Source organism: Equus caballus, chromosome 5 (assembly GCF_041296265.1).
Source record: "Equus caballus isolate H_3958 breed thoroughbred chromosome 5, TB-T2T, whole genome shotgun sequence".
In the NCBI taxonomy this organism is placed as follows: Eukaryota; Metazoa; Chordata; class Mammalia; order Perissodactyla; family Equidae; genus Equus; species Equus caballus.
In genome coordinates this window covers 77,171,222-77,193,383 of record NC_091688.1, presented here as the reverse complement: position 1 = coordinate 77,193,383, position 22,162 = coordinate 77,171,222, and the positions used below count along the sequence as shown (strand labels likewise).

Sequence of the window (22,162 nt, the reverse complement as noted above, 5' to 3'; positions counted from 1 at the left end):
TGTTACTTAAATTATTTCTACAAATGAAGAAATGGGCTCAAAGGAGTTTTGATTTCCCAAGATCACCCAGTTGGCAAATGGTCCAGGGATAATGGACGACATAATCTCAAATTGTGTTGGTTAAGAATTAAGATTCTGGAACCACATTCTAGGCTTAAACAATCACTGTCTTGGGTAGGTAGAGGAGTGGAACAAGCTCCCAGGTGCTTATTTAGAATTCCAAACTTTCAGAATGATCTTTGCCCCTATATTTTGAGCACTTTGTAGTTAGAATGCATGTTTGGGCAACAGATGAATAAGTACACATACTCCAGTGCAAGACAGAATGAGATACACTAAGTGTGGAGAACTATGGGTTTTCGAATGGAAGGGAGAGCACACTTGGCTAAGATGAGATCAGTGAAGGCTTTAAGGATTAGACAGCATTTACAATGACTGGTAGATAAGTAAGATTTTCTTTGATTGTAACTTTTATTATAGATACTCAGTGCAGTATTCATTGCTCATCTTATATGGCTGTCCACAACTATAATGCAATTTGAGCAACACTGATTGTATACTATTTTACTTCAGATGAAAAACCATTACATGCTGAATCAATTTCTTTTAAAATTTCAAATAAAGAATTTTCATTTGGAGAGGCATACAATTATGGTTTCTCAATTTTTGTCTATTTTAAGACGTAATAACAATGCTTAAGAAAGATAAATATACTTAACATAAAATTACATTGCAATTTGTCATTTATTTCACTGCTATTTCAACCACTCATTTACCCTCTGTCTTGATATTCACCTTAACAACATATTAATGATCCAAATGCAAATGAGAGTGAAACTCTAGTCTTAGTTAAATATTGCAGTATTTTAAAAGTTTATATAATTAAAAACTGAAGACAAAACCAGCTGTTAAGTGATAAATAGCTTACTCAATTTTAGCATAATGTTGGTTTTCAAATTGAATACTGACATTAAAAAACCATGAGGCAGATAAACAATATGCCTTTAGAAATATTAAAGAATTTAGTTCTTTGCTTACAAGTTTTACTTTTTTTGGTTTATACAGGTAACATGCTTAAATAATCCTGCTCTTTTCACTTTGTATCTATAAAAATAAAATCGTCCTCAATATTCCTAAATTTTTTGTTGTCCAAAGAAGGCCATTATTAAATGGTAAGAAGTTACTGAATCATAGGCTTAAAATCAGTGGCACAAATCATTTGTAGATGATGTAACAAACTGTTAGGTAAGAGAGTACAGTACAGTAACCAGACACACATAAGAGGTAGAATTCTTAATCACAGTTTTATAGAAAAGATGCAGTAGTTTGTATCTGTACTGTTTTATTAGTTACAATATTTTAAGTTTGCTTCTCATGAGTTTTACAGAAGGGGGAAAAGGAAGGGCTCTTCATAGGCAATGATCTTACTGGCCTTTGTTTTGCATGTGTTACATGGGCTACTCCTGGACACTTAGAGCATTTTCATGGCCAACTAAAGTGATTGATCATTATATGGCATTTACCTCATTTTTGAACAGCTTCAAAATAGGTAAATCTAAGCTTCTCTTCTACCAAGGGCGTAAGAAAGAGGGAAATAAATCTCTTTTTGTACCACTCTGTGTAAATTATAAATGAAACCATTCTCTCTGGATATCATTATTGCTTATTAAGAATTCCAGCAGTACTAACCTACAGAGTGGTTTTACATTCATAAGCTGATTGTTTCTAACTCACATTTGTCATAACAGCATTACAAATGGATATAACCTAAAAATTCTAATTAATTCATGATGTAGCTAAATTACTAGTATTTGAGTAAGACTCCACAGACTGCAATAAGCTAGGATGGCAGAGACTTCATATATATAGTTATTCACATATTGAGTATTTAAACGGGATTCTGTGGGCTTCCAATCCTTACTTGAATGTCGATAAATAAAGTGATCAGAAAGGTCATTTTATGAAAGCTATAATAAAAATTATAATAAATATATGTACCCAGTGCTAAACCTTACAGTAGGGCTTATATTTCATAAAATATACCTGAATACTTAGATAATTCAAAACAAAACAATTGTAAAAAACCCACAGTACAGTTTTTTCCAATTAACTAGAAATTAATCTCATGGTTTATATTAGGATTGAGTCATTATGATGAACCAATCAGATTCTGGATATTTACAGTTTAAGTGAACTTAATTTTTATCAGATGTTCTCAAGCTTACCTCAATTCTTTTTTTTATTAGTTTTATTAGTTCTTATTGATTTTGAGAACTCAGAAAAGGAGATATTTATTTACATTAGGCCCAGATCCTTTTACCAATATTTCCCTCACAATTGCTGGTAATAATGTATTATCCAAGTCAGTAATCTTGTTAAAATTAACATAATACTATTGACAGATAATATAAAAATAAAATTATTTTCCCTCACATTTAATTTTAAAATCCTATTACCTTAGTTAAGAATTAGAATGTGTCCTTATGGTGGTTAAGCAACCTTTAGCTGTTCTTCACTTCAAAGAGGAAATTTGTCCTAATTTTAATAAGTTGACTTAGCATTTATAAGAATTATCAAAATGTCAGCTTTTGGGAACGCAGGCTAAGTATATAAAACTAATACTTTTTGCTAATATTTTAAATTGAAATATATTTAGTTATAAAAATCTCACAAATCTTTCACATCTATGCTTCTATTTACATTATAGGAGAGATGCATATGCAAAAAGAGAAAAGTTGAGTCTTTGTTTTCTAAAGGTATATTCAATTCATGATTAGGTAATTCTCAGGTGATTTATAACTTATATTGAAAACTGCTACAATTCATTTGTAATTGTGACATTTATGAAGAAACTTCTAGGTAAGAGAATGTTTTAAAAGCATTGTTCAGTGTTGCATTTAGGCCCAAAGTTCATTTATTTAAATCACCTATGATATCTGAAAAATTTTTTTCAAACTCCGGGAAATGCTGTTATTAATATGGCTTCATTCAGTTACACCTCTGCAAAATATTTCTGTTCTACACCTAAGTACAACTAGAGCAATAAGACTACTTACACAGACGAAAGTGAAGACTTTCCGTTCACATTAATATACTTTTTTCACACCTATGGTAATGCCTGAAAACATTTTGGAAAAAACTATTAATGGTCTTGACTGTAACAGTTCATTGCATTTTCCCGTCTCTTTTTTTCAATGTTAACTACTCTAATTTGGAGTTTTAAGTTCTACTTTTCCTCTTATCTTCAAATAGGCTCTTCAGCATATACACTTGAATGGCTGACACCACCACCATTACCACTAAATTAACCATAGACCAGAAATTGACTCTATCAAAGTTGCTTTCTTGTATGTTTCGATCACGAGCCTCAAATGCTCTAAGCAGAGTTTGGATATGACCACTTTTGCTTAGTCTGGACTTGATACTGTTGATGGATTCCTGGAGAGAAATAAAATAATTTTACTGTAAAAGAATGCTCAGTAATTTTATTTATTTATTTTTGATGAGAAATATGCACACTGAGCTAACATCTGTGCCAATCTTTCTCTATTTTGTATGCCAGAAGCCTCTACAGCATGGCTGCTGAGTGGAGTAGGTCTGCACCTGGGATCCAAACCTGTGAACCTGGGCCACCAAAGCAGAGCATGCAGAACTTTAACCATTTGGCAATGGGGCTGGCCCCCATAATTTTAAGTTAACTTAAAAATGTGCTTCATAGTACCCTGATATTCTTATTCATTTGGTATCCAAACACAATTTTAATTAAGGGAGAAGTACTATTTAGATTACCTAAAGATCTTCTGTAAGGTTATATGACAATTACCCTGATATATCTGAATTGTTTATAAATAGTTATTTAACAAGGGAGCAAAGCTACATGAATTGAAAATAAACAAAATGAAAATATATTTGAGTGGCACAGCACCAGGAATTTTACATATATTCTGTCTTTCTTAGCTCTCACAACCATAAGAAAATGACTTAAGTTTAAAAAACTGAACTGATAACAGCTTGTAGTTATTTACCTTTATATAACGCATTGTGTGTTTATAATATTTTCTACTTTGAATGTTGACCTGGTCCAATTTAGTATCTAGCAAAAACACCTAATGTTTTAATCTCACAAATAGTAGTGAAACTAGAAAATATTTCAATTTTAGATGTGTATACTACAGATCCAAAAGAATAGTCTAGAGGTCAGCCCTGTGGCTGAGTGGTTAAAGTTCCGCGCCCTGTGCTTCGGTGGCCCAGGTTCGCACGTTCAGATCTGGGTGCGGACCTACTCCATTAGTCAGCCATGCTGTGGAGACATGCCACATACAAAGTAGAGGAAAACTGGCACAGATGTTAGCTTAGGGCTAATTTTCCTCAAGCCAAAAACAAAAAAAGGATTGGCAACGGATGTTAGCTCAGGGTGAATTTTCCTCACACACAGAAAAGAATAGTCTCTTTTTAATGCAAAAATGTTCTAAGATCACATTCATAGAACAAGCTTACCAAGATACATTCTAAGTTGCTTATCTTCTAAAAAAAAACTATTTTTATAGTAGGGTTTTGTTGAGAAGTGATTTAAAAACTATAAAAGGGCTATATGAATTAAGGTAAGATTAAGTTGAGATTTGAAATGACGTCAAAATATTTAGGGCAAAAATAAGAAAATATAGCAAAAGATCTTCCTGGTTAGTCAACTTGCTTTTTTAAAAATCATTTAAGCAAAAAATAAACTCAAAATTTTAGACTGCTCTGCTAAACATACAAAACTACACAGTGTAATATTTATCAAATGGGCATATTTGTAAAGCAGTGATAACCCAGTAATGCAAATACTTCCCAGAAAAATACAGGATTCAGGTCACCAAATAAAAAGACCATGCATAATTCTTTTCAGTATCATAATGATGATAGTCAGATACAAAATTATTTAAGTTTGCTGTTGTGATACAAAATTTTGGAGGAGTAAATGGAAAATCCTGAAAGACATTTTATTTTTCTTAAAAAAGGACTTATAAGTATTTTAAGCCATATTTAAATCTGAACTTTCTGGTCATTTTGTTTAACTGTGTGAATGAAGTCAATCTCTTGAGAATGCAGTGAGTACTAATAAGATTTATAAACTACTTGTATTTTGTTCTTATTGGCAAAATAAATTTAAAATGGAAGAATGTATTAAAATGATTGAGATTTTAAAAATGGGTAGGAAGAAGACTGGACTAGTAGTGGAACTATGGATATATCATTTCCATTTTAAGCCAGTTCCTTACCTATAAAATGGAATGAAAGGGGAAAATGAGGGAGGTTGGAGCTAGACTAATGATAACTAAGTCTTCTTCCAATTCTAAAATTCAGCTAAGTTTAATATACATATGAAATCATGGTGAGATAAAAAACTGTCATGGTAAAAATTTATGCTGGGGCTGGCCCTGTGATATAGTAGTTAAGCCTGGTACACTCTGCTTCAGCAGCCTGGGTTTGTGGGTCTGGATCCTGGGTGCAGACCTACACCACTTGTTGAGTCATGTTTTGGTGGTGACCCACATACAAAATAGAGGAAGACTGGCATAGATGTTAGCTCGGAGCTAACCTTCCTCGACAAAAAAATAGAGGAAGATTGGCAGATTGGCAATGGATGTTAGCTCAGATCAAACCTCCCCACCAAAAAAAAAAAAAAAAAATTTATGCCAATCAAACCTAATCCTTTTAGTTTCAAAGTAACACCAATGGAAAAAAGGTAAGAAAACTAGCATTTATTTTGTGCCAGACACTAAAGCACTTATACACATGCTATGTCACATTTCATCCTCACAACTCTAGAGGTATTATGCCCATTTTGCAGGTGAGGAAACCAAGGCTCAGAGAGCTCAGTCACTAAGGAATTACATATATGACATCATTTAATTTTCTGACTCTTCAAGCTAACTGATCTACACTATGTCTCTTCTGCTAAAATTTGATAATTGCTTTCCTAAGAAACCTCAAGTGATCAAAATATCACATAAAAAAAAGTTTCAGGTTTTAAGAGTATTAGAGGTTATACAGTTTCAAACTTGCAATAACCATGTTATTTCTCGTGCAAGTATGTGTGCTATTTACAGATATCACTCGCCAAGTTAATTACATCATTTGTTTATATCTAGCTGTGGATGAAGGATAACAATCTTTTCCTCCTATCACTGACAGTGCTATTATTAGCAAATAGGTTCTTAGACGTGCATATTTCATTATGCATGTTTATGATTAACAAAGCATAAAGTGATTCAAGCAAAGAAGCCATATTCCAAAGGTTTTTACTGCTAAGTGCAGTGCTAATTTCTGATAACTGCTAGGTCTGGTCTGAATAATGTCAACAGTGTTCCCAAATTAAGTAATATTAAATTTAATGTTATAAAAACTATGCTGTGGGAAAAATGCCTGTACTTCTTAGGTTTGCTGATTACTCACTTTTATTCTATGTGCAAGTACACTACAGATCATTACAGTCTTCTGTTTGTGAATATTCTAAGGGAGTTTTATAGTTAAGAGCCTGTGTTCAAATTCTAGTTGTTGTTCTCTCTGGTTATGTTACGTAATCTCCCTAAGCCACAATTTCCTCATTGGAAAGAGGGAGAGAAATAATCCTCATAGAGTTAATTAAGGATTACATGAGCAAATGCAGAAAAAATGCTTAGCTCTGTGCCTATCATATAGTAAGGCCTCTGGATGTTAATTTTTATTATTTTATTAAAAGACCATACTGACCAGGATGTCTTCCAGTTTCATATCCAACATATCTGTGCCAGTAATATATTTCTTCCAGTCCTCTTGTTCTTCCTCCTGTTCTCCCATATTATCCAGAATTAATTCAAAGAAAATCACCTTCTCAGAAATGGTGCTGAATGTATTATCAAAGCAGAACATGTAGTCACCAACTTCAGTCTCTACCCTGTATTAAAAACGTACATGTCTTCAGTTATTTGTATTTCTATTTGGCATGAAAGGAAAAAATGCTATTGATAAAGAGAAGAAATAACACGGTTTGTAATAATTGGACAGCTTACTGATAGACTTCCCTAGCATTGAAACATTTATAATTTCTTGGGCAAGAGGCAACCTGGAAATAGATACTCAAGTACCTGCAACTTAGATGTGCTTGGCATTTACTCAGTAAGTTACAGTAAATGATCTTGACTTAAGTTTTGGAAAAGGATAGGATTAAAAACCTACATAACTGATACCTCACGATGAACTTTAATATTTATACTTTATTAAAAGTAACTTATCATGAATTTAATTCATATGCAAATAGGACTACAAACCTCCTCCCTTTCATTGAGATTAATCTGTAAAGTAAGTTTAGTTTTGTTTTTAAAAGCAACGATGGATTGTTCTAACTGCATTCTTCTAGGCTTCCTACTGATTAAGTACATCTTTGTGACCTAGTTTACAAAGGATAGGATGAGGTCTGTGGCCAACAACCAGAGCTTTACCTTTAGTGGCCTTACCTTTACTGAATAAATGCCACTCACATCTAAACTAAACTTAAGATCTTGGTCTCATTAGCTTCACATTCAAGATAATTGGCCTGAGCAGAGTTAATTTAGCAAAGTGGTTTTCTAATTTTTCTTTGTGGAGAGTAACTTTAACAAGCAAAATATTGCACTTAGTTTTCAAGGTAAGTAAAATAACGTTCACATAGATTGATACTTGCTTATAATCACATAACCTGTTATAGGCATAGATGAAGCTTGGTTTTTTGATTCTCAAGTTAATTGATGTTTCTACAATACTGCTAAGAGCCTGTCTGCATTCTTTGCAATCTCCTCAGTCATGACAAAGCTTTGTCTTTTGAGGATGTATTTAATTTTTGGAAGGAGCCTGAAGCAAACACTGGTGAATACAGTGGGGAACAATGTTAAAAGGAAAAAAACAAAACAAACGTCATAATTATTATGTAAAGTTAAGTTTTTAGTTTAACTTTTAATTTTGTTTAGTCTTAATTTTATTTAACTCAACTTTATTTTAGCCATTCTTAACCCTGCATTGGATAAAAAGGGTAAGCTTTGTACCTGCTCTTTTTATATGTAAAGCAGATAGGCATACAGTACAAAAATGGATATGTAGTATATCTGTGGTATTAAAATTTCATGGGAGAATGATTAGGAAAAAATTGTCTTAAAAGGCTGCCTGAGGATGGGGTAAAAATGAAACAAGTCTGAGAAGCACTGACTCAAATGTATGAGCTTTCGCATATGTACAAAAAACTTTCTCACTTTATAGTTATTCCTATATTAGCTCTATATTCCTGTGTTCCTATATATTCCTACATTCCTATATTAATCTTTCTAAATCTGTGTTGACTACTTTTAGTAAAAAGAAATTTTTTTACTACAAATGATACAAAATATTATCCAAATAAAAATGCATAGAATAAATGTTCCTTTCAAGTAGAATAAAGACGTAGCATAAGTAATGCAAAATATGTAAGTTCTGGTGTGAGTTAGGGTGATATTTATTCAGTTGTCTAGAAAAATGTATTTATATATGACTCCTCATTCCAGGCAGTGCTACACATATAGCTGTTACTTAAGCTGTTTAAGGCTCTGTTTGGAGACAGTTTTACTAGCCCTCACTTGTGGAAGTACAGTGTTTGTTTCAAAGATTTAACTTAAGAAAAAAACTATTTCAGTGCCATAACTGAGAGTTTAGTTGTCTTTAAAAAGTCAATACAGCTAAAGATAAAATTTTTATTGAAATCTAATTTATAGAAAGTAGATTTCTAAATTTGGGTAGTGATTAAGACTCAGCTGGACTGCCTGGTGTGTAACCTTCATCGACTTACTTAAGGGCTCTATGCCTCAAGTTCCTCATCAAGGTAATGGTAATACCATGTACCTCGTAGGATTGCGGTGAAGAATTAACAAAATTAATACATGTAGAGTGCTTAGAACAGTGGCCTGGTACATCAGAAGGACTCAACAAATAAATAAAAACTCTTGTTCATAAACCTATCAAAGAGAAAGCATAGTTAATTCCAAGTATATCAATCTAAACTGACTTTCTAAATTACTATTTCTGTTTATCAATAGTTTATGCAAACATGTTTTCTGAGCTCTGCATAGGTAGGATGCCATTTTAAAAAGCACTTTGAAATGAATTTCTTAAAAAATTATAGTTGAGACATTTTTTCCCCCTCATTCATCCATTAATTACATGCCAGGTACTTTGGTTAACAAAGACCAATAATTATAATAATAACTAGTACTTACATAGTGCTATGTGCCAGGGATGTTCTAAGCATCATATGGTAGAAAGCAAGAATTTTGGTCCATCCTGCCTCCTCCTCTTAATAAATGTGTATCCCTGCAGACTTATTTAACTTCTCTGAGCCTCCTTGTCTGTAAAGATTCCTTGTCTGTAAAATGGGAATTGGGGAATCAAAGAATCTATCTCATAGTGGATTGGAATGATTAATTTGGAAGCATATAAAATGCAAAACCTAGTTTATGGCAAATATTAAGACACTCTGTATTTGCTCTTCTTCCTGTAAACTCACCGTTTAGTTTTAACAGAATAATAGTACTGAGTAAAGAGAGTGCTATAGTAAAATAATAGAATGGAACAGGGAAACACACCAGTGAGATGTGAAAAAAGGGAAGTGAGATGTAAGAGAATAAATGGCCTTTTGTCAAACTCTAAACTCAGAGTCACAAAAAAGTATTCTCTTTCTATATGGTTTCCTATGGTCAGATCTTTTACTTTCAGGTCTTCAAATTATCTAAGAGTGAGGTCTGAGTAAAAAAACAATCACACACACAGAAAGATGTATGGTACTGTTTTAAGAAAGAAAACAATGGGCAAAGATGACATAGCCAGCAGCTCAAGAAACCAGGATACATACCTGGAACAGGAACTTTTAATTGAAATAGAAAGGCTGTGCTAGCTAGAAAGGGAGGTTTAAAATGCCACAATAGGTTGAATGAATACCTAGGGAATACTCATTTATTTAACCAAAGCAAAGAAAAAATTTAGGATCAATACAAAAATGCCTAAACAAAAAGAAAAAGGTTAATATGAGACATTTTAGTTTAAGATAGACAACTATCAAGGACTGTTTAAAATGTTCATATGAAATCATTTAATACTGATATTTAGTATCAAATGTGCCAAATTTCCCTGCCCTACAGATAGCCCTCTAGTATTATTCAGCCCAAGAATCTCAACTAAGAGGTTACTTACGTGTGAACTCCATCTGATTTTCTTTGTTCAAAAACTAAGGTTCTTCCTTCTGGAGAGGCAAGATGGAAATCAATATCTAATCCTGCTCCATCTAAAACCTGTAGAAAAGCACACAAGAAAAGAACACATATTACAAATTCTGAAAATAAACAATTATATAAAGTGGATCTTATGATGAAAAGATTTTCTTTTCTAAAGCTAGTGGGGTAAGGAAGTCAACGGACTCATGTTAGGACTAGAAAGGAGCAGAAAGATCATTTAGTTCAATTCCATTCATTTTTGGATCTTATCTCTTTCTTACCAATCCCTGTTGCCACCACCTAAATTTAGGCCTTATGGGTATTACTGAAATAATCCTAAAGGAGTGCCTTCATTGAGAAGCCCTGTAGAGTGGAAAGACACACAGAAGGGATTTCAAATGGTGGAACTTTTTACTTAGGCAATTTAGGGCATGCTATGTAACTTTTCTGAGTTTGTTTCCTCTTCAATAAAATAAGAATAATAATTAGCTACTTCTTAGCCTGGAACTCAAGGCCTCTATGGCCTGACTCCAACTGACTTCTTCAATGTATTCACCTACTATTCCCCAATATGAACTGTATATTCCAAGTACGCCATTTACTTATGACCTATGAACACAATGTGTTCCTTTACAATCTCCAAATATGCTGCTGCTGCTGCTGATAGCAGCTAACAATTACAATTTATGCCACACATTGTTTTAAGTGGTTTATGTGGATTAATTCCTCACAACAACTCTAAAAGGTAGGTCCTATTAGTAGTCTCATTTTAGTTAATAAAAAAAAAACCCCACACACAGACAAAACTGAGGCACAGAGAAGCAATTTTCCCAAGGTGATACAATCAATAAGTAGCATGGTCAAAATCTGAACGCAGCAATCTGCCTCCAATGGCTACTCTTCCTCCGCTATAACACCCATTTTATTTTTCTTGGTGGCTTTAATGGAATGATATAAAAGATTACCTACTCCTCTGCTCTACTTACTGATCAAGAGAACTGGTTTCAAATGAGTAGATAAATATACATAATTCTTTTTCTTCTTTAAATCCCAATGAAATTAAGAAAACATAATACAAATAATCCATAACAACACTGGAAATATAGGAAGGCTGTTAACAGACTTGAAAAGTAAGAAATTTCTGGAAGATATTCCAGTAAGCAAAAGGATATATCTAGCTACCAATATCTATCAATCTCAAAATTTGCAATTAAATAGACTAGAGAAACACCAAAAATTTGTTGAAATTGATGCCCTCTTTTTCATATCATCTCAGAGGATGAAATTCTGAAAAAACAGTTAATATTAACAGACAAAAATGTTTCCTCAGATAAATATATATCCTCAGAGAAATTCACGAACGTAAAATCCATAAAAAAATGATGCTGATGTGAAAGTTTCTAGAAAAAACAAAAATGTGATTGCCAAAATAAAGCCTTAACAAATGTAATGACAGCAGAATGAACATGGATGGAGACTGAAAATCAGAGAACAGAAGGAGCCAAGGAGTTCTCAGAACAAGGTGAAAAAGTACAGTAGATGAAAATTATGAGGGCAATGCTAAGACCTTTCATTAAGGACAGTTAAAGATTTTAAATACCCATCTAAGAAGCATTTTAAAAGGAGAGAACCAAGAGAAATAAAGGGAGGATATCATCAAATAAGAGCAGAAATTCCTGCTTCAAAAGATAAAAATCTTTAGACTGAAAGGGTCTAAAAGACGTGAAGCAAGATAAATGAAAAAAGATCCAAAAATCCTACTGGGTTTTCCGAAGGATTTAAGAACAACCTAGAAATTTCCAACGAGATGTAGGAGAGAACTGCAAGATAACAAGAATTGGTATTGGCATCAGAATTCTTACATTTAACACTAGATGCAAAGAACTACAATGTTCCCAAGTAAAATAATTATATTTACTGAAGTGAAAGCAAAAAGTAAAGCCGTTTTCAGAGATCTAAGGACTCAGAGCATTCTAAAAGAATTACTCAAGGTTATCCTCAGAAAAAGATATCCATTAAATCAGAAAACAAGAGATATAACTAAGCAAGGATTTCAGTAAAACAAAGTTTAAAAGATATTATTGGTAGTGGCTGTCAGGCTCAATGAAATTGTTAAATACAGTGTTTAAGAATACAGAAGCTAATTTAAAATATATATTATATATTTAAAATATAAAAAAGATACCATAATCTGAAACTAAACTTGCCAATGAGTTCAGTGGAACATGACAGGTGAGTGCCACTTTCCCGTCTGTACTGCTGTTGTAGTAGTCTTTCAGTTCCTGAAAAGGTATTCTTCGGTCTTCTTCCTCAACGCCTTGGCATATGCTGTTATTTTTTTTTTTTTTTTTTAAAGATTGGCCCTGAGCTAACAACTGTTGCCAATCTTTTTTCTTCCTTCTTCTCCCCAAAGCCCCCCAGTACGTAGTGTATATTCTAGTTGTAGGTCCCTCTGGTTGTGCCATGTGGGACACCGCTTCAGCATGGCCTGATGAGCAGTGCCATGTCCATGCCCAGGATCTGCCCTGGGGAAACCCTGGGCCACAGAAGCGGAGGGCGCAAACTTAACCACTGAGCCACAGGGCTGGCCCCTGCTGTTCTTTTTACCCATCGCCTTGTTCCACTCACCGCTTATGCCTAGTACGCCTGATTCTTCTACAGATCTGAACTGCAGTCCTTGGAATTGTCTTCTCTCAATTCCCAAATGAAATAGAGTCTCATAGCTTTATGCACTTACCTTCATAGCACTTATTAGACTTATAATTTCACATTTATTTGTGTAATAATGTGACTGTCCCCATACTAGATTGTATGAGAGTACAAAATATACTTTTACTCACATTGTATCCTTAGCACCTAGCATAATGCTTACACAAATTAAGCACTCAATAGTTATTTAAATTTTTTGATGAATGATCTATTTTATTCATAAGATACATGTATTGACATTGAAAATTTCCAAGAACTTAATATAATGTGGGGCTGATCAATTATCCTAAAAGTGTCCGCCCAAACCTGAAAAGTAAGAAATGGTTAAAATTTTTCAAAATGTCACAATAACTCAAGGGCAATGTCTAGAATGTCCCCTGACATTTTCAAAACTAAGACAACAATCAGTAGCTTGTAGTTACTGGAAAATTAGTCATGGAGTTGGAAAATGCAAACAAAGGTTGAAGATGATTTCTACCCTACAAACCCCTCTGACATTGTCTAGGACTACAGTAAAATGATTTCACTTCTCTCCTCAATCAAAACAATTAAACTGGGAGCCAGCCAGGTGGCGTAGTGGTTGAGTTCCCATGCTCCACTTCAGCAGCCAGGGGTTCGCAGGTTTGGATCTGGAGCACGGACCTAGCACGGCTCTCAAGCCACACTGTGGCAGCATCCCACATAAAATAGAGGAAGATTCACACAGATGTTAGCTCAGCGACAATCTTACTCAAGCAAAAAGAAGATTTGGCAGCAGATGTTAGCTGAGGGCCAGTCTTCCTCAAACACAAAAAACAACACACAAAAAAACCCCCAAATTGTTTAGGGAGAATGCTTTGGGGAACAGTGCCTTTAAGAGTGACTAAAGATGCAAAGTATAAAGCAAACCAAGCCAGTATATAACTCTAGAAGTGTAAATGTAAAAAAGCCAATATTCACTGAATATTTACTATGTGTCAGGGATGGTCTATGAATACTTATTAACTCAGTTTTTCAAATCAACTCTATGGGGTAATTACTGTTATTCTCTCTCTTTTACACGAGAGGTTAAGTAACTTGTTCAAAATCACACAGGTAGTGACAGAGTCAGGATTTCAACTCAAGTATCTTATCTCTAGAGCTGGAACTCTTAATCATAAGAGGTCAGCAGTTAAAATAGATTTCTTCCCTAATACCTGGGTAAATACTGAGGAATTTTTGAATAATACAAATTGTTTCTTACCTGGACTATTTCACTAACCTCCTAGTTGGTTTCCTTGCCTCTAATTTTGCCCTCCTTAAATCCATCTTCCACACTGTACCCAGTGATCTGAAAAACATTTTTGACTATGTTACCACACTGCTTAAATCTTCAAAGGCCCTTGTACCGAATAAGGGCAAAGCTACTTAGCATGGAACACAAGGCTAGGATTCATGATCCACGACCCAGCGTCCTGACCTTTCCAATCTTTTTTTTCCTCCTCCTCCCACCACACACTTTATAGTCTTAAAGTCTAATAAAAACTCAGCACTTGTAGTGTCCACTACATACTGCCCACTGCCAAAACTCACACTACGCATTTTCAGAACTCTCTATTTATTTCGTTCCTTTTCCTAAAATGTCCCTCCTTCCTTGCATTCTTGTCTCACTTAAGCATCTTTCTTGATTCAAATTTATTTTCTCCAGGAAGCCTTTCTGAAACCCCAGAGAATTAGCCCTCCTCTAATAGCACTTAACCATACTTTATTGAAATTATCTGTTTATGAGCCAGTATCTCTTAATTATTAAGATCTTTGAAAACAGGGACTTCTTCTCTTCCCCCTCCAACACTGGCACATGGTAATTGTTCCGTAAATGAACTTTTGGACAGGAAATCAAGAAATATTGAGTTCTAATCTCAGTTTTCCTCACTATGTGACTTTACTCTATGCTTACCTTATGCATCTATAAATAATCTAATTCTAAAGTTACTTCGGATGAGAATTCTACCTAACTTTTTTTTTTGCTCTATATATGAGAGTAAAAAGATTCTCTATATCAACTTTAAAAAACTAACATCTGATTATAAATTAACTTCTAAATTAAAAGATGAACCACACCAATGCATCTTTTTTGCAGTGCTACCTAGAAACACTGAAATTTGCGGTGTGGAACTAACAAGATTTCTTCTAAGAAATTACCCTCTACCAGAATGACTACATAAATTGAGGCAACTCGCTATATAATATGCAGATACTAAAAAGAAAACAATTATATGGAAGAAATGCTTACAATGCTGAATGAAAGAAAGGTTATAAAGTTTTAATATACAACTAGACCTTACTTGATGTAAAACTAATAGATATGTAACTGGGAAGGAAATGTACCATTAAATACATCAATAGCCTCTTTCAAAATATTCCAAAATCGGATTTAGTGATAATCACACGGTCACAATTCAAAAATCCTTAAGCAATGACAGTCAAGATTTGTAATACCGGAATTGGGTGAGGGTGGTGAGAGTGAATAAAACAAGTGTCATCATCTCGTCCAATGATGAAGCCGAACGTGTATCAGTCCTGTATTGTGAAATTCTCGGTCCTGGAGCGTGTACTGGCTGGCAAAGCGATGGGCGAATTATGAAACAAAGAGGAAAAAACCCCGGCATCACCAGTGCTGGCCTCTTTCCCACCGGAGGAAAGGGGAGAGGGCGGGTAGTCAATCCCAGGTCCAGCCCTACTTCTGGGTCCCCGGCCCAAGAGTCTCGCCGCGTGCGCCTGCGCGCTTTGGCCGCCTCCCCGGGCGGCCCTCGCCTCTCCAGCACCCTAGTAGTCAACAAGAAGTTTCTAAGCGGGTGAGAGGCGACGACGCGCTGCATCGGGGATAAAGGCAGGAGGCTAGCTCACCCTCCACACTTACTTGGTACTCGATCTCCAGCGAGGCCTTCAGGGGCATGGGCTGGTAGAAACACTCCTTCTGGCCGGCCGGAAGGGTGAACGTGAAGTCGCTGTCTAAGGAGGGCGCGAAGCCGGCCGCCCCCGGCAGCAGCACTGGGGGCAGAGCGGCCAGGAGGAGCACTGGGAAGGGCAGCCAGATCTTGTCGCCCATCCCTGCCGGGGCGATCTCGGGCTGGAAAAGGCGTGGGATGCGTGGCACCTAAGGTCCGCTTTTCCTCCCTGGACTCCTCGTGGTTGGCAGCGAAACCTGGAGCCTGAAGAAACTCCAGGCGGCGGCCGTGGCGGGGGCAACGCTCCCTCAAAAGGGAAACGCCGGCCTCCAAAGGGTGGGGACTGAGGGCGGGGCCAGCAGTTCCGTTCCGCAGCCTCCTGGGCCTCGGCCTCCTCCGGCCCGGAGTGAGTACGGCCCGCCTCACACTCAGACGGCCGCAGGTTCCCATGGCTTCCTCCACACCAATAGGCGTCTTGGGAGTAATTGTGGGAAATGTAGTTCCCAGCGAGCCGCCTCTGACGCGTTCCCAGACCACGATCCCCGACAGGCCCCGCGCCTCTTGCGTCGCCTCACGCAGAGCCTGCGCGGGGGGCGGGGCTGCGGCCGGGGAGGGGCGTCCACAACGGCTCCCGCGGCGGTTCGAACTCGGTGTAGTTTCGGTTCTCTGGCCCCGCGCGTCGTGTGTCTGGCCTTTCCACGCCGGAGGCCGGGAAGAGGGTCTGAGGCTTCCAAACGCAGACGAGAGCGCGGCGTGCGCTGTCGTCGGGTGGGTCTCTCTCCCAACTAGGACTTGGGGGGGTCAGCGACTGCTGCTTGGAGGGTGGAAACAGGCCTACCTCGGGGAGTTTTGCTCCTTTCCCTCCCCGCACCCTCGGACGCGCTTAGTCTGGTCCTGGCTGCCCCTGCTGCTCTGCAGGGTCGTATTTTAGGAAAAATCCAAGAGGAAGATGTCTTGTTTTCCTCCGCTTCCAGATGAACGTAGGATTAATTCTGTCAAATTGAGCGTACTTGATACAGGACAGAAGATATGATCTCCTTCCAAAATGAGGAATCTTTTTCGACTGCAGCCCATCCTGTTACATAGAGGGGGTATAAAGAACACTTGTTGATGGGTGTGCGTGTGTACAGCTACAAGCACGTTGTTACTAGGGCCCAAAGATGTTGTCAGGGCCTGTAGGTGGCATGCTGTCCTTTTCCACATATGTACAGGCAATGAAGATAGACTTTTATAACTACCCTAAGTTGGAGGGAAGAAGAATCTTCATTTGACATTAGGTGGCCCACTAGAAAAATGAAAATATTTTATATCAAACGTATCCATTGATAAGAAGGATTAGACAATTGTTATAGTAAAGCACACAGAAGATGTTGGATGTAAAACCTGATTTAGTTGAAACATAATATCGAATGGCATTTTAGAATTTACCAAACTTTCTTTACCTTTTTTTCCTTCACCATCCTGTTGAAGGTAGAGATGTCGGAAGGATAAAGCAGAATGGAGACCTAATCCATTGACTTTATCTAGGAGAGACTTCTCCCTTAGGCAGAAGCAAATTAGTGGAAACAAAAGGAGAAAGAGGATAGAAACATTTTCTCTAAGATTACATAGCATCTCATTTAATTTCCTGCCTCATTTTCTTCCAATAAGGTGAGAATTTTCTTTTTAATTTTCCTCCTTACATCTGAGAAATTTTGAGTGGGGAATAAATTTGTCATAGTATTTTAGCTGGATGAAAAGTCAATTTAGTAATCATTTTATTCGCTGACACTGTAGAGCTTCTCTAAGTGCCTTACAGTCCTGAACATAATACTCAGGACTCCTAACCTTTTGGAGCTTGAGATGTGGTCAGAATTCTAGAAGGGTGATGAAAGAGAGAGGCTACAATGACAAAGACAAATGGGATCTGAAAGAGGAATGTAATGTTAAGATTATGCAGAAAGATCTACAGCAGTAATAGAGATTATAAATCCTTAGTTTTTATTGTCTTAATTATTAATGATATGTAGTTTACTACATAGTAATTATATGTATTAATTATTAGTAATAAAATGTAGTCCTTTATCATGATTTTTGTATGCTAAGGTATTTAGTAGAGAATTTAACAACCCTAGAGATACTCATCGGTTGAAGAAACAAAAGCTTTCTTCGTATATTTCTGTGAGTTAACCTGCCAAGTGTCATTTTGATCTCTGTTTTTGTGATGTGAATGTGAGTGTTTTTTAAATTTTATAACGACTGAGGATGAGAGAATGGGATAAGCTTTACCTGTGAATAAATTGCCTTTAAGAAAATATGAATGAATGTAATGACACCAATTTTATCAGATGTTCAGAGCTTGTAACGTTATTATTTAAATTCAAACACCTCATTTTGAAATTGATCTACAATAAATTAGAAGATAGCAATGTGACATAATTAAAGGTCTTTGGATCCTGATGACCTAGGTTCAAATCTTGTTTCCACCATTTACAGTTAATGTGACCTTGAGCAAGTTGTTTAATTTCTCTTATTCTTAGTTTCTTCATCTTTAACTTGGAATAAAAATACTTAGTTCACACAATTGTTAGAAAGATTAAATGTGCTTAGAAAAGGGAAACTAAAATAACTAGACTTGGGTTATAATGAAAAATTGATTCATTGAAGTTCTGTCAAACTTTCCATTACGGCTTTACACTTCAGAGAAATTCGTTGTTACTGGGTTTTTTGTTTTGTTTTAAATTACCACGGAAGATTTCACAAGAGTTGAAATAGAAAAATAAAGAGTTGGATTCTATTAGTGTGAGAATATTTTAACTGACACCGCAGATTCTTTCAGGCAAAATGCAAGAAATTTATTTCTTTTTTAAAGAAATGGAATCTAGATCGTCAGACTACTATAGTAAAGACAACGAAGAAGAAAGTTTGCTTGCAAATGTTGCTTCCTTAAGACATGAACTGACGATAACAGAATGGAGTTTGCAGAATTTAGGGGAAGAATTATCCAGGTAAGTAAGTAAAATCACATATAGAATTCAGAATGTAAAATGTATGAATTTCATTATTATGTATTGTGTTTCTAATATGTCTCTGGAATAGAAAATAATGTTCTGTAATTTTGAATATAACAGTTTAGGAAAAAATAGAAATATTAGAGAAGCATTTACATATTAGAAAACACCTTTAATATATTTAGGATTATGAGTATAAAATATATGTTTGGGCTTAATTAGTCTTTTATTATTATGACTATTTTTTGAATCTTAGGTAATCCTAGCATAAAAGCTCTAGAAATGCATGAGTTGCTAGTTTAGAACTAATTATGGTGTATTTAAAAATTTAAACATTGCCTTTAGTTCGTAACCGTGAGTCTGATTTCCAGCAGCATTTCAGGTGCTTTTCTTTCTGTTTTTTTCTGTATAGAAATTTGGAGTGAATACTTAAACTAAGAACTAAAATGTATTTTTTCTTTTTTCTCTAGTGTTAGTCCAAGTGAAAATTCTGATTATGCCTCTAATCCCTCAAGGTCTGAAAGGCTCATTCTGGAAGATCTTTCTCAGCCTAGCCAGCTTGGACTTTTGAATTACTCATCTTATAAAAAAGTTTGTAAAATGCCCAGTAGCAGTACTGATTTTCAAAAACAGCCAAGAGAGAAGGTTATTGTTTTTAGACCTGTCTGCATAAAAGTAGTTGTAGTTTTAGACCTGTCTACTTAAAGTACTTTTTCTTTGAGTTTTTTCTTTAATTGCTTTCTTCATGTTTTCCATAGTCTTTTACTGTAGTGCTCAAGACTCATTGAATTTAAATATAGTGGTTCTTGTTATGTCCTAACAAGAAAGTAGTTATTTTGGTGTATTACTCTATTTATAAATTTCTGTATTTATTAATTTTTGCAATTAAATGTCTTCTTTTCTTAAGTAAATTAGTATACCATGTACCTAATAGGTAATCAATTATTTATTAAGCGGTTAAAGTATCCTTACTGTTTACGCCAGATCAGGTGCTATATGATTGCATGACAGTATTCTCCTTTCATTATCCCTAAATTTTGTGGATGATCTTAGAAATCTTTCCTGGTATGGGACTCGCTCCCTCTCTCTCTTTCTTATTCAGTCATATTATCTCTTTCCCTGTGTTTACCCCTCTTCCTTACTCAACCCTTTTATCTCCCTTTCCACTTTCTTCTTCCTGTTCTTTATTACCTCTCCCCCTACCCGCACCAGCACATGTATATACATGTATGGTTGCATATCTACATCATAATCTTTTTTGATAAAAATTTACTTTTCCCACTTCAGAAAGCCAACACTTGAGAGGTTTTCTTTTTTGTAAGGAAGCTATCTGAGCCTACATTTTAGAAAATGAATTTAAATTCCATGTCTTCAAAGATTATGTAATTCTTGGAAATTTGATCACTATTCTAATTCAAATTGCTGATGATTTTTATTATATATATGCCTTAGTTGAAATCATTGTGTTTTACCCTAAGAAAAATCAAAAGACAAATGACAAATTGGAAGGGAAAAAAATTAGTAATGCCTATTAAAGACAAAGAGCTAATCTCTTTAATATGTAAAGAGCTCTTAGAAAGAAGAAAAGAGCAACAACCCAATAGAAAAATGAGCAAAAGACATGTGTGGAAAAGGAAATGAAAGTGATCTTGAAACAAATAAAAAGGTGTTCAGTCTCACTCATAATGAGAGAAATTCACAATGAGACTTATACTTACCAGTTCTCACCTATCCAATTGTTAAACATCCAGATGTTTGACGCTGTATTTTCTTGGTGAAATTAGGGGAAAATAGGCACTCTCCTACATTGCTCGTAGGAATGCAAATTGACACAACCCTTATGGAGAGGCATTTAGTAATGTTTGCGAAAATCTCAAATGCATTTGCCCTTGACTACTTGGAAATCCCATTTCTAGAAGACTATCTTCAGGTACACCAGCATAAGTACAAAATGAGGCATTGTTTGTCATAACAAAAGATTATAAATAGCTCAAGTGTCCAGTATTAGGGGATTGGTTGAATAAACATGCAGTGGAAACTGCAGCTGAGGGAGAAAAAAGAGGAGTTTCTCACTGTATTGATTGTGGAGAGATTGTCAGGATATATTGTTCAAGTAAAAAAATGGAAGGTACAGAATGAGATAGTATGCTAGTTTTTGCATAAGAAAATGTGGAGGTTGGGTAATTTGTATTGCTTGTATATGCATGTGGAAACACTAGAAGACTAGGTTTAATTAAGACTCTAACTTAATAAAATTCTCCTATATAAATGGTTTCCTATATTTTGCTGTATGATCAGTGTTATACAAAAATTTATAAACAAGAAAGTTATAAGAATGGTTATTTACCTACTAAAGATGGGAATGAGACTTCTGTGTGTTCTTTTTCTTATATATAGTTTTGACTTTTGAATTGCATAAATATAGTACTTACTCAAAAAAATTAAATCATATTTTGAAACTTTAACCCTCATGAAATAAAATAATTTATTATAAAATATATATTCAAAAGTGTATAGTAGATATATTTGTACAGTTTAAAGAATTTATCCATTATCCATATTATTGTTGGTGGATGTTTGGGTTCTTATTGTCTCTTATGGACAATGTAGCTGTGAATATTTGTGTATCTTCAGGTGCAAAAATACCAAAGTTTCTATCAGATTTATACCCAGAAGTACTATTGTTGAGTCTTAGCATGTTCAACTTTTCCAAAGTGTACCATTGTTTTCCAAGCTGAACTTATTTATGTACACATCCACCAGCAGTGGAGGAGAGAGCGCTAATTGTCCTACATATCTTCACCAACACTCTCTAAATATTTTAACTCATTTTCTGATCAACTTAGTCATTTTATTGATAATGGTTCATCATTTTCTGTTAATTGCATGTAATGCGTAATGAAGCAATCCAAAATAGATTGTACTTTTTCATTTTTCAGATGTCTTTTTCATCGTCTACCCCCATGGATCAGGAGATCAAAAGTCTTCGAGAGAAACTTAATAAAGTTAGGCAACAGAATGCTTGCTTGGTCTCACAGAATCATTCTTTAATGACTAAAATAGAATCCATCCACTTTGAATTAACACAGTCAAGAGCAAAAGTATGTTTCTTGAAGTGATGACTATGCCAACAGAAAATAATTGTAATCATTTTAAGATTTATAGTTAGAAAAATATTCCTTGTATTGCCTTAGTGTGTTATGTATAATAACTTTAATTATAATGTAGTATCAACATGTTATGGAATCAGTGTTATATGAGTAAATATCTGAAAATGATTTAGGGAAACTTGTATAGTCTTCATTTTTATAAGTCAGAGCTTGTT

General features: G+C 35.2%; 2 protein-coding genes across 10 annotated transcripts in view; one reads left to right on the top strand and one right to left on the bottom strand.

The window, feature by feature from the left end:
- Positions 1-452: 452 nt before the first annotated feature.
- On the bottom strand, positions 453-16,442 carry TMED5 (transmembrane p24 trafficking protein 5). The gene is made up of 4 exons (XM_001491753.6): positions 15,820-16,442; positions 10,213-10,310; positions 6,736-6,919; positions 453-3,438 (listed from the first exon to the last, which is right to left on the bottom strand). Exons 1-4 carry the CDS (start codon positions 16,006-16,008, stop codon positions 3,220-3,222), a joined length of 690 nt encoding a protein of 229 aa, XP_001491803.1. The 5' UTR covers positions 16,009-16,442; the 3' UTR covers positions 453-3,219.
- Positions 16,443-16,468: 26 nt separating this feature from the next.
- Positions 16,469-22,162, top strand: part of CCDC18 (coiled-coil domain containing 18) — a 101,038-nt gene continuing 95,344 nt past the window's right edge. For 5 of the 9 annotated variants that reach the window (XM_023641621.2, XM_023641618.2, XM_023641617.2 and 2 more), the window contains exons 1-5: positions 16,469-16,615; positions 17,318-17,497; positions 18,699-18,834; positions 19,308-19,482; positions 21,777-21,938. In XM_023641621.2, the coding sequence (XP_023497389.2) occupies positions 18,701-18,834; positions 19,308-19,482; positions 21,777-21,938 (471 nt within the window). In that variant the 5' untranslated portion in view covers positions 16,469-16,615; positions 17,318-17,497; positions 18,699-18,700. Of the gene's footprint in view, positions 16,616-17,317; positions 17,498-18,698; positions 18,835-19,307; positions 19,483-21,776; positions 21,939-22,162 lie in introns of those variants that run through there. The other 4 variants (XM_070268718.1, XM_070268717.1, XM_023641619.2 and 1 more) reach the window with 3 other exon arrangements.

Bases quoted from the DNA above. Each gene is read 5' to 3' on its own strand.
- TMED5 (XM_001491753.6), bottom strand. From the start codon at position 16,008: ATGGGCGACAAGATCTGGCTGCCCTTCCCAGTGCTCCTCCTGGCCGCT. The intron at 10,311-15,819 runs GTAAGTGTGGAG...GCTTTTCTACAG, and splicing joins CGCTGGAGATCGAGTACCAA to GTTTTAGATGGAGCAGGATT. The intron at 6,920-10,212 runs GTAAGTAACCTC...TTTTTAATACAG, and splicing joins AAATCAGATGGAGTTCACAC to GGTAGAGACTGAAGTTGGTG.